The 12,515-nt window shown below is 32.6% G+C and overlaps 1 protein-coding gene across 6 annotated transcripts; it reads left to right on the plus strand.

Moving 5' to 3' along the window:
• The first annotated feature begins 4,220 nt into the window (after window positions 1–4,220).
• Window positions 4,221–8,690, plus strand: LOC103498724 (transcription factor bHLH80). 6 transcript variants are annotated; one of them, XR_007823649.1, is made up of 6 exons: window positions 4,221–4,901; window positions 4,991–5,119; window positions 5,411–5,476; window positions 6,898–7,131; window positions 7,992–8,060; window positions 8,273–8,443. XR_007823649.1 is itself a non-coding variant. In XM_008461456.3 (5 exons), exons 1-5 carry the CDS (start codon window positions 4,485–4,487, stop codon window positions 8,318–8,320), a joined length of 729 nt encoding a protein of 242 aa, XP_008459678.1. In that variant the 5' UTR covers window positions 4,230–4,484; the 3' UTR covers window positions 8,321–8,690. The 6 variants fall into 6 exon arrangements, 3 of the variants coding, with proteins under 3 accessions (XP_008459679.1, XP_050946035.1, XP_008459678.1); XR_539636.3 differs by lacking the exon at window positions 8,273–8,443 and adding an exon at window positions 7,302–7,690 and having other exon boundaries at window positions 7,992–8,040; XR_539637.3 differs by lacking the exon at window positions 8,273–8,443 and adding an exon at window positions 7,311–7,690 and having other exon boundaries at window positions 7,992–8,040.
• The last annotated feature ends 3,825 nt before the right edge of the window (window positions 8,691–12,515 follow it).

Below are 12,515 nucleotides of genomic sequence, written 5' to 3' on the forward strand. Positions count from 1 at the left end.
TCTCTCCTGATGATGAAGTGGGTATAGATGCTATTCTTCTGGAAAAAATGATGATGTTTTACTTCTTATGGAGAATCACTTTGCTGTAGATGATATATAAATGAATTTACATTCATCTACTAGCTTAAGTTTTTTCAACAATCGGTGATTTTGAAACCCTATTCTGGGTCGAATTTGATTAAAAAAATGTTTGAAATCTTTTGGTTTGAAATTTTCATTACGTGAGAGAGGTTCAAGCTTTATTGATGTAATTTGAGATCTCCATTATTGTTGTTTTGTCCATGGTTTCCCTGTGTAACTATGTTGCACTTAGTTACCGTGCTTGAAAACCTCATTTTTCACCTATTTGACTTGAAGACCACCCCACCCCACCATGGGTGGATTGGATTTTATGCCCTAAACTATTTGTTTTGTAAATAAATAAATAAATAAATAAATAAGTTTATGGTTACTGTTGACCACCCCATCTTAAAATTACATAACAACTTAATCTAATAAACAAAATTCAAGGCTGTTTTACATGAAACTTGAACAACATGTAGGTGACATACAATGAATTATGTTCAAGTAATAATTTGAAGAGTTGTAGTGATGGATAAGATAACACTATAGATACAACTCACATCTACAATTGTAGATGTTACAAACAAAATAATCCAAATCGTTCCTGCGAAGACATATGTGAGTTAGAGTATCCTATACAATGAGTTTGTATAAAAGATTGGACTGCAAAATAATAATCTCCACTACAAGAATTTGGTGGGTTCTCAACGCACAAAGTAGCGTCGAAAGAAGCAACATCGGGACAGAGGTCTATTCCCGACGTCGTTTTGTATATGTCGTGACACGGAGAAAACATTATTTTAATATTACATTGTCTCGACGTTTCATGAAGAACGTCGAAAAACAAGAAGCCATTCTCGACGTCAGGGTCTAGGGCATCGAGAATAGTTCACAATTAAGATAAATATATAACGTTTCTCGACGTTCCATGCATGACGTTAGGAATGAGCACACCTGTTCTCGACGGTTCTCGTTTGGTGTAAGAAATGGGTAACATAGTTCTCGATAGCTTGCATGAGATGTCGAGAAAAACTCGAACATTAATTATGTCAGAGTAAGGTTCCCGACGTCCCATGCATGGCGTCTAAAATGATTATATCTGTTCCAACGACATTAGTGATTCGTTGGGAATGTTGCAAATTATTTCCGACAAATCACTAATGGCGTTGGGTACTAGGCGAAACTCCTAACATATCTTTGTGGTGCGTCGAGAGTTCTCTTATATATTTTGTTTCAGTTATGTGAAAGACAGAACTAAAACGAAGGAGAAGACGAGAAACGATTCGCCCACGCCCGCCTTGCCTTGCCTTTGCCGCCGTCGCGCCACCGTTCTTCCATTTTTTGTAAGTTTCAAACCATTTTTTGTTAGTTTTGAAGTTAGTTTATAGTTTTGTTTAGATTGAATATTGAATTAGTTTTGAAATGTGGGTTGAAAATTTGAGGGGGTTTATTTGAGAAATTGGGTTGGAGAATTTAAATTTTAAGTTGAAAATTTGAAAATTTAAGGGGGAAGGAGGTTTAGAATTAATTGAATGGAATGGAATGAGTTAAGAATTAGAGGGGAGGTTGAATTGGAATTTTTGAAGCGGGTTGAATTGAATTCCCGACGTGGTTTACACTTCTTCCGATGTTTTTATGTGTCGGAAGTAACCCCACTTCTTGTAGCGCTCTCTCTATAATTTCATTAATTCAAGAACTTAATATTTCACATAATGATCATATATTACTAGATATGGACCCTAAGTGAGTTATGAACTCCTACCTATAAGGAGTCATCCTTTGATTTGCATGAGTAAGAGTGATCTGGGTCACGACTCAATATGTTTATCATTTTGAGTACTTGACTGAAAAGAGAGCTAAAAATGTAATCCTACAAGATGAAATTCATTCCTTCCCGTACATTATTGTAAGTAGATGAGTAGTTTTCAAGTGTTGACTTTAGGAACTTGAATAATGTGGCCCACCTTTTCATCGACTCATAAGGGACTTAGTTTATGATTGGATCACGAACAATATATTTCTTCATTAGAGGAACAATAGTGTTTGGGTTAGTTTCATAAATGACAAAAAAACCTAAAAAAATAACACATATAGCACAAAGATAAAATAATTGCATATATAACTCAAAAGTCAGTAAAATATTAGAATACCTACATGCAACCATCAGTAAAATACTAAAACACCCGCATGCAACCATCATTTTGGATGTTTCTTCTTGAATTTCTCAAATTAAAAGCTATCACCGGTAGGTTCTATCATTGAGAGTCACTCATAAACTTCTTTCCGATTTTCTCACATTGAAAGCTATCATTGATAGCTACAATTAGTAAATATCATTGATAGCCGCTACATATGAGTTATTATCACTAATAGCAATTGATAGTTGTTATAAGTTGTTATCATCATTAATAGATGCTATTAGTGATAGCTTTTACTTTGAGAAATGTGTCATTAGTTCATATCATTAATAATGGCTATCAACAATAACTTTTATCAAGGATAGCCACTAAACAACAGACTAACTTTCGATTTAAAAAATGTGTTATCAGTTTGTATAGTTAGCTGCTATCGCTAATAATTGCTAGTGGAGATAGCTTGCAATTTAAAAAATGTGTTATTATTTACTATCATTTATATCTTCTATCAGTAATGTTGTTATAATTGAATATCAGTTATTATAATTTGAATTCTTTTTCTCACTCTTATATGTTGTCCAATCAAAAGGACAGATCTCGTTCAACTTTTCTTCTTTTACTTTTGTAAAAAGGTCACTTGCACAAATGACATTTAAGCAAAAAATAATAGAATATACAATACATTGATAAAATAATTGCATATATAGCACAAAATTAGTAAAAGACTAAAAGCTTAAGGCTATCAATAACTAACAATAATAGACTTCTATAACTTGTTATCAACTTTGAAAGAAACCTGATCGATATATGAATATCACTAATAGCTTCTATCATTGATAGTTATTAATAATTTTTATTAATGTCTATCATTTATAGTTTTTATCGATCATAACCAAGTGCATTTTGCTTCTTGTTTTTCTTAGTTTGAAGTATGGTTATAGTGACAGCCGCTAACTCTTTTATTAAAGTCTATTATCGGTAACTTCTATCAATGATGTATATCTATTTCTTATTTTTCTTAGTTTGAAGTTTAACCATCACTTATAACTTTTGTCAATTGAGAGAAATTCTAATTAATTTGACCAAAAATTTGATATGTGGTTTGAATTTTTTGGAAATTTTAATTTAAAGTTGTTGAATGGAAAATTGATTTATTAATTTGAAAAACACACTCGTCATAGTTGACTGTTAAAAAAATTTCACCATTTATTTGAACAAGTTTGAACTTAAACTACCCAAGTTACATGCATGTGTTTAATATCGTCTAAACTCAATGTCATAGAGGATTGAAAAACACAATTCACGTCAAATTATATATATATATATATATATATATATATATATATATAAAGGAAAAGATAGCATACTTTAAATTAGAGAAAATGAGAGCTTTTTATAATTATTTTTAATGTGAAACTACATATTAGCCAATCACTAAAAGGGGCAAATGGGGAAAACCAAATTTCCTCTCCTATAGTCCCGTTTAGATGGTATATATATAGATAAAACAATTGGAATGAACTAAAAATAATATATTTATATTGATGTTTAATTTCATATTATTATTATATTATTATTATCATTAGGTTGAAATGTTGAAGCTTTGTTGGATCAATTGTGAAGGAAGTAAATATGTTTGATCATAATGGCTTTAAATTAGCTTTCAACTCTTTGATACGTACATTTACAAAGTTGAGATTACTTTGTTGTGTTTTGCAAATCATGTTCATCAACATAAGTTGGATACCAATAGGTAGAGGGTAAATGCAAAGGAAGCTTTGGATCACGAAACTGTAGTTGATGGTGAGTATGGTATGTCTAAAAAGTAAAAAGGAAAAAGAAGGGGGTGGGGGGGGGGGGGGGGGGGAAATGAAATGACGCGCTATGAATCGCGTTGGAGACGCGTTTTATTGAATCAAGGCAGTTTGATGAGATCCAGAAAAATAATGAAAGAGGAAGAGAGGGTTACCTTTTCAATGGATTATTTAATTGATGATATTAGTTTGTTTGTTGCGTAGAGGCGGAGTTCCCGTGAACACGTCATCCCCAAACAGATTAAAAAAAAAACTGGGATCATCATTCATCAGTGGGTTAGGAAATGAGAGATGAGGGATACCGTACACCTGAGTAGCAGGGGATCATGGGATTGGGTTTCCTTTCTTTCCTTTCTCCTTAAATCAAATCTCAACTCAATCCCCCCCTCCTGTGCTGCTGCTGCTGCTGCTGCTGCTGCTGCTGCTGTCGTCTTTACGACTGACTGACTGACTGTACCTCCACCCTCAGCAGATGCAATCCACAACTGGTGCTGCTGCCACTGCTACTGCTAGTAGTCGTACCTCCGGTGGCGGCCCCGGCCTTGCTCGCTTCCGCTCTGCTCCTGCCGCCTGGTTGGAAGCGCTTTTGGAGGACGACGAAGAGGACCCTCTCAAGCCCAATCCCTGCTTGACTCAGCTTCTTGCCGCCAACTCCTCCGACCTCGTCTCAGCTCCCGGGGATCACCCCTTGTTCGACCCCAATCCCTCTCCCGCCTTCCACAGGCAGAATAGCTCCCCACCTGAGTTTCTTGCTCCCTCTGGAATTGCTGAAGGATTTTACACCTCCTATCCTCTCAATTCCTCCCCCACTCTCGACATCTCTCCCACCTCCAAGCCAGCTACAGATGTCGACGCCCAAAACTTCTTCCCCAAATTTTCCCCTCAACTGGTAATCATTTTATTTGCTACCTTCTGTTTCACGATTCCCACTCGGGATTTGTTTTCCCTTCAAATTATTTATGTGAAAATTTTGGGCAGAAAAGAGAAGGAAGTGGAGTTTCCAGTTTGATAGACATGGAAATGGAGAAGTTATTGGAGGACTCTGTGCCCTGCCGGGTGAGAGCCAAGCGTGGCTGTGCGACGCATCCTCGGAGCATTGCTGAGAGGGTTAGTTCTTTTAAAAGCTTATATCTTCCTTCACTCTTTTCGTTGACCACTTCTCAATAACCAATCTCACCTCTCCATAACGTTTGCTGACTTCTGAAATGGATTTTTTTTTGCTCTATTCACCATTCATCATCTGTGCTCTCCTTTTGTGTCTATTTCATTCTCACTTTCTACCCCTCTCTGTTGTTTGTTGCCGAGCTATGCTAAATCATTACTTGTTTGTCTAATCACTAAAACACACGCAACAAAAAGATATTATTTAATTTTTTTTTTTTTTTTTTTTTATGGTAGGTTCGTAGGACTAGAATTAGTGACAGAATAAGGAAGCTTCAGGAAGTTGTCCCCAACATGGATAAGGTAAACTATGTCATGAATGATGGTTATGAATGAATTTAGATCTATCTTATATGATATATTGAAAATTCTGTTCTGCCATGTTGTTCTTGCAGTTTCTTCCTTGAATTCCAGTTTTGGCTGGAACTTTACTTTATGATTAATGAAGTCTAACATGTGTACAATTAGTTGAGTAATGAGGACAAGATTGTGAGGTTGGACGTGGACCTGAAGGTTGACCTTCAATCCTTACTAATTTCAGATAATATTTTTTCCCGATAGGGCACGGAAACCATTTCATTGATTGATGAAATAGATTACCCAAAAAACAAAAAAGACTATCAGTGAGTAATTACGAAAACCACTTACAGACCTACAGTGTGCTATGATGGACAGTAGACAATAATTACAAAATGCATTTTTACATCTTCTGAGCAACAAAGCCTTCTTACAAAAATTTTGGACTGATGAAGTTTACCAAACTTCACTGGATTTGGTCTTTAATGGATGTGGCAAGTATGCTAATATATTGCATTTTTTAATCTTCTCATGTATCAGATGTTATGGGAATGTCGGTTTATTAATATGTAGAAAATAAATATTCATCTATTTTTGGATAGTGAATAATTTTACTAAACAATGAAATGATACAAAAGCGAGATACTATCCAAGGACAGAGAGTTTACAAAACCCTTCTCCAATTCAAAAGGGGAGAATTTAAGCGGTCATTGTTGAAAGGAAGTATATTCTTACACCAGTAAAGAGCTATAGAGACAGTTGTTTCAAAGTTTTCTTGTGGACAACTTTCTGTCTCTTGGAAAATCCTAAGATTCCTTTTGTTTCACATCTTCCATAAAACTGCTCTGATGATATGTAGCCAAAGAATACTCTTTGTAGATTTGAATATGTATTCTATTAGTAGCAATTCAAGTCAATTTGTAAGCTCTAAAAGGTGGGACGGCATTCCAACCAAAGGCACTAAAGACTTCAGTCCATATTTTTGCAGAGAAGGGAAGGGAAGGGAAGGGCAGGGGCAGTGAATGAAGATGTGCCTTTTAAGATTCTTCAGCTTCTTAATACTAACCAAACGATCTAGACCTCAGCTACATGCATTATGCCAATCAGTTCATTGAAGATTAGACCAATGGGTGGAGCAACTTAAGATTGAACACGTGAGGGTGAGGTTAGGATTGTATACACGAATGCATTTGTTTGTTGGAATCCTGGAAGAACTTCAATGCATTTTGGTGACTTATCTTTGATGGTTGATTTTGTAATGAGAACTTCTGAATATTTTTAATGAAAGACAAACTTCTGGGTCTCCTCGATGAGGCTTCAAAGGAAAACGTTAGTCCTTATAATTTAGAAAACAGTTCTAAACAGTGCCTAGGATTTGACCGTTATTTGACTAACGGAAAAATGCAATGATTAATCTAATGGTGCAGAGCTTGGGAGCACTTCAGCATGTTTTCTTTTCCAGTTGAGCTGAAAATTAGGTAAGCAAAGTGGAATGGCAGAGACGAAATTAGAAGCAGACTGAAGCTTCAATTCAACTAAGAGAAAACTAGAAGCTGCCTCCAACTTGTAGAGCAAAAACAAAGGGTTGAGTTGACTGAGAGAGTTAAGAAAGAAATCTTGAAGCCTATTCCTCAGAGAAATCCATGTGCGCTACTCAAAAGGTGTCTAAGTAAATGCATTTAAGAAGCCCATAATCTTTTTATACCCACTCTGATTCTATCTCTCTATAAACAAATTACCCAAAATAATAATTCCTGTGAACATACATGGGTTTTCTTTTAGCATGTAAACAGAGAAATGAGTTGGAACTGATAACTTGGTTTGAATTTAGTGCTATTAGGACTTTTGGACGGAGGGACTTTCTTTCTTGATTTGCTGGCTGGAAAACAAGCGTGAAGGACATCTGCTGCGAACAAACAAAAATGTGGTGTATAAGAGAATGATTTAGGCATATGTCAGATGACGATGGTGATAACTGGTAGGCATAGTAGGTAACCGATGGTCGGAGAAGAGTGGCGCTAATGACTAGAAGGGGAAAGAGTGGAGGACAAAAAAGGGAGAGAGGGGAGTTGGGAAGTTGGAAAAGCAAGTCACCAACTTAACCAACACATCTTAATTCCGTTTGTCCACTGGTGTAGAAATGAGGCTGAAGATCATTTAAAACCATTTTTATAACCACAGCACCGATGATGCAGTTTTACCATATTTAAATTATTATGGGTAGGAAGGATGGTATATCTTTCTTATTTCTGCAATGGTTGTTTATTGGCTTGAATCCACGTGGTTTTTCTACTGGACATATTATCCTTATATATTCATACACTCTCTTGTACTGTTTCTAACCATTGTGAGACTATATAAGCATGGTTTTCATATGGACAAAAGATTCATTTCCATTAACTTTAAACTTGAAACTAAGATCTGATTTATGGAAATTGTGAAACTATATGACAGTCATCCATATTTGTTAGTTGAAGCATAAATAAATTTATCAATCTGTCATTTTTCAATCTTCTTGCAGCAAACAAACACTGCAGATATGTTAGAAGAAGCAGTAGAGTATGTCAAATTCCTTCAAAAGCAAATTCAGGTATTCAACTGAATTAACCAGACGCTGTCTTTAGATTCATCTATGACTACAAGTTTATATGAAAACTGTTGGAGCCTCAAAAATCGTTTCTTTGGTTATTACTTCAAATCACATCAGTTTGTAAACCTAATCTGTAATGGAGTTATATCACTTTGCTTCAAGTTATAGGCTGTAAAGTTACATTCAAACTGAATTGTCCTGAAACCCGACAGGAACTTACGGAGCATCAGCGCAGGTGTAAATGCATGGTCAAGGAATAACAGGTTGAAGGAAGAATACTACTCCAGCCTGCAGAAATCGCCCTTCCACGATTAGTGTAAATTAGTAGGATTTCTGGGGACTTGAAAGGTCGTAAAAAGTAAATGAAGGTGTTTTAGCTATAATATTGTTATCTCTTTGGTTCTAAAGAAAATATCAACCTTGTAATGCATGCATTCATATATATTGCATTCCTACGCAATAAACAGGTGTAACAAAATGTTGGGGGACTCCTTTTTTTTTTTTTTTGGGAAAAAAAATTGTTGAATAGTCCATTAGAATATTAGGTCTCTAATTTAAGGTACTTGTTTTGTGTAATTGTATTTTCAACATCCACCCAATATTATCAGGCGAAAGCTTTTGGAATCGAAATCACAGATCAATTTGTTCGTTTCCCCTTTTTTCCCTTTTATTTATTTATTTATTTTTAGTTACATTTTTTTTTCCATTCCCCGATTACATTACAAGCTATTACTTATCGGATAAACAAAGATTCAATTGTCACCGTGGACGGAACATATTTTAATTTTACAATATTAAATCCTATTTGAAAGAGTGGTATGGTACATACGGTCTGCTTGGTTGACCATTCGATTTTTGTTTTACTTTTTTAGATTTATATTATTTTTGGTCTCTAAAAACTGGTTTTGATCCGAAACTGAGTCAATTCTGAAAATAACATTAGTTACATTTTTATGTTTTTAATGTATTCCGAGCTTTAAAATGTTAAACACAAAACTAAATAAAATAAAAATAAAAACATTTAAACAATATAGTATGTATGTTATAAACAATTTTTTTAAAAAAAATAATATATTTATTATATAATATATTATAAAGGTTTAAGGGTAATTAGAATGGATAGCAATTGTTAGAATAATTATTAACTATGTAGCAACATTTTGAAAAAATTGTAAATATAGCAAAATCTATCGGTGATAGACTTCTATCGTTGATAGACTCCTATGGTTTATCAGTGATAGACCAACATTTACTACATGGTCTATCGGTAATAGACTTCTATCGTTGATAGATTTTGACAAATTTTGCTATATTTGCAATTTTTTTAAAATGTTGCTATATACTTGATTATTTTGAATATAATTACTACATTTGCAACTATCCCAAGGTTTAACCTAATAAAATGAGGTAAAAATAGCGAAATTTAAAACTAATTTTAAGTTTAGTTTTAAATATAGCAAAATTTACCTTTAGCATGAAAATGTAAAAAAAAAAAAAAAAAAACTCTTTAACATAAAAATTTGTCGGAAATGAAAAATTTGATGGAGGTATGAAATTTTTCCTTTTCAAAAGTCTATAAGTGATATAAGTTCATCGCCAATAGACTTATTTTTCAACCCTAATTACAGATTTAGTAGAATTTACCTTCAATTATAGAAAATATTCCAAAAGCCTTTTGAAGGAATGAAATTACCAATTTTTCAAATCTATCAATGCCTATTTTTGAAATTTTTATAGAATTATTATAATTCAATCACCTGATTATAATAGTATAACAATGAGAGTAGACTATAATCGATATTTTTATATCTACGTTACGATTCTATCAAATAAACATAACAGTGATAGCATACTATCAATGAAAGACCTCTATCATCGATATCTACTCGTCTATCAATGATTAACACACACTATTAGTGATAAACTTTAGTAACCAATAAACTTTTATTAGTGAAAATAGATTAGCTTGATTCACATTTTTTTAGCTTTTATAATTGGTAAAAGTTGATCCTTAATGATTCTATCACTTAATAAAAGTGTATCAATAATATAATAGGAATAGAGAAGTAGTTAATCCATAATGATTCTATTACTGAAAGAAGTGTATTAACGATATACCAGCGATAGAAGTCTATCAATGTGTATATCAACAGTATATCAACGATATTATTATTGATAGTGTATCAACTTCTATAAGTGATAGAAGTATATCCTTATAAACATATATTAGCAAGATTCCCTATTTTTGTTTAGTTTCAACCATGGATATAAATAATCACTAGTGCTTCTATCATTATTTTTATAATCAATAAACTTGTATCAATGATAGAAGAATATCATTACAAAGATTTTAAAGTGATTCACATTTTTGTTTTATCTTCTATCTTGTTGTTAATGTTTTTATCAATAAAAACTACTATCACTAGTAGATTTAGATTATTGGTGATAAAATTAGATTATTGAGAGACTTGGATTATGGCATTCCAGAATTTGATAACAAATTAATTGGAGAATTACAATGTCAAAACACTCAAATTTTCATTAATTGAAACGAATATCCATTACGATTAATGCCTAAAATTCTAATACACAAACTTGATTTTATTGCGACACAAACTTAATTTTAGTTTCTTGATATTATCTCCTATATCGATGCTTATATGAGCAATAGAAGTCGATCGATGATAGACTTCTATTAAAGATAGACAAATGTCAGTGAGTATAAGTTCTGACTTATAAATTCAGTGTATTTGTTAGTTCTTTAAAGATATTTTCAAATCTGAAATATTTTCAAATTTCTTAGCTCATTCTAGTTTTTTCTCTTTTTTTTTTTTTTTCCTTAACAATATAGATGATATGAATATCAAAACTTACTTAGATATCAATTATGTTGGGATTTAATTATTAATGCAATATTAATTTATCTACTAATCATAAAAACCAAGGTTATTATGTAGTCTTGAACAGTATATAGTTAAAATACGGGTGGATTATGTTTTAGAAATAACCTAAGGGCTTATTATATGGACAAGGTTTGGTGTCTTATCTCGGTGGTAATATGAATATATACGACCCACTTTGCAATAGTTACTAATGGTTTAAAACCGTTCATGTGGAGACATATGGTAGGGTATCCTACAGAAAGACCGAATCGCCAAATATTGATTAATTCATCTTTGTAAAATTCGTTAATTGATGAGATAAATATTTCATAAGAGGATCATGTGCAACTCAATCTTAATCTTCAGTATTTACGAACTCTTATCTTTGAGGTTAATCCTTTAATTTGCACGAGTGCGAGTGACCTGAGTTGTCGACTCAATAAACCTATCATTTTGGATACTTCACTAAATAGAGAGCTGGAAACATAAATTCACAACATGTAATTCACTTCTTTCTTATAAGTAAATGAGTAGTTTTCTTTGAGTGATTATTTCAGGTATTTGGACAAGGGATCCCACCCTCTCACTAACCTGAGAGGTAAACTTCATTTATGCTTGAACTATAAGAAAATTGTTCATTAAAGAAATTAGTGGTATTTGAGGAAAAGATGTAATTTACAAGGATAAAACAGACACATATCATCCAATTATAATTATGAACAACTTGTGAAGGATCGACTTGCTTATACTAATTATATATATGGACAAACTTTGTTGTTGGATAAGACTTCAACTATGGATGTTAATGAAGAATTGAAGTTAATTTAATTAAAAAGTTTAATTTAGTAATCCGGGTGGGATTATTATATGTACATTAATAGTTGGTTTCAATTGTTGCATGCACGGGTTGGGAATGTTCAAAAGTTTTGTTCGGATTCCGAAGTACTTCAAGAAGAGAAAAACAAAGAAAGAAAAAGGAAAAAAAAAGCTGCATTGAACTCTCTAGTCTGTGCATCATCAAAAGAGAAGAAGAACATTTATAAATTAGAATAAAGAAGCTAAGAGGAGGGGCCATGCAAATGAATATTCTAATCATACAAAAACAAATTTCCAAAAAGGATATAAATGAGAGGTGAAGAACATCTTCACGTCTTTACCCATTATTATTCGTTCTATAAAACTTCTATATTATGATTTTTCTCCGATCCATTTGATTTAATTTTTAAATTAAATTACCATTATCATTCTAACTTTATAGTTAGGTTAAGATATCATTTTCGTCTCCATACTTTGAAGAATGTTCATTCTAACCTATTGCTTTCAAATACTTTGTTTTAGTTCATGTATTTTAAATAACTCTTAAATTTAACCTTTAATATTAATTTTTTTAACAATACTTCAGGTCACTACAAATTTTAGAAACATATTCATGTATTGGAAGTATGATTTTATATATATAGTTTTGATCAATATCGATTTAAAGAGATTAAATTTAAGATTTACTAAAATATAAATATTAAAAGAATTTAAACTAAAATTAAACAAGTTCGAGACTCGAAGGTTTAAAATAATA

This window comes from Cucumis melo, chromosome 9 (genome assembly GCF_025177605.1).
Source record: "Cucumis melo cultivar AY chromosome 9, USDA_Cmelo_AY_1.0, whole genome shotgun sequence".
NCBI lineage: Eukaryota > Viridiplantae > Streptophyta > Magnoliopsida > Cucurbitales > Cucurbitaceae > Cucumis > Cucumis melo.

Excerpts from the sequence above, each read along its gene's own strand:
- LOC103498724 (XM_008461456.3), top strand. The coding sequence starts at position 4,485 with ATGCAATCCACAACTGGTGCTGCTGCCACTGCTACTGCTAGTAGTCGT. Across the intron at positions 4,902-4,990 it reads CCAAATTTTCCCCTCAACTG|AAAAGAGAAGGAAGTGGAGT; the intron begins GTAATCATTTTA and ends AATTTTGGGCAG. Across the intron at positions 5,120-5,410 it reads CTCGGAGCATTGCTGAGAGG|GTTCGTAGGACTAGAATTAG; the intron begins GTTAGTTCTTTT and ends TTTTTATGGTAG.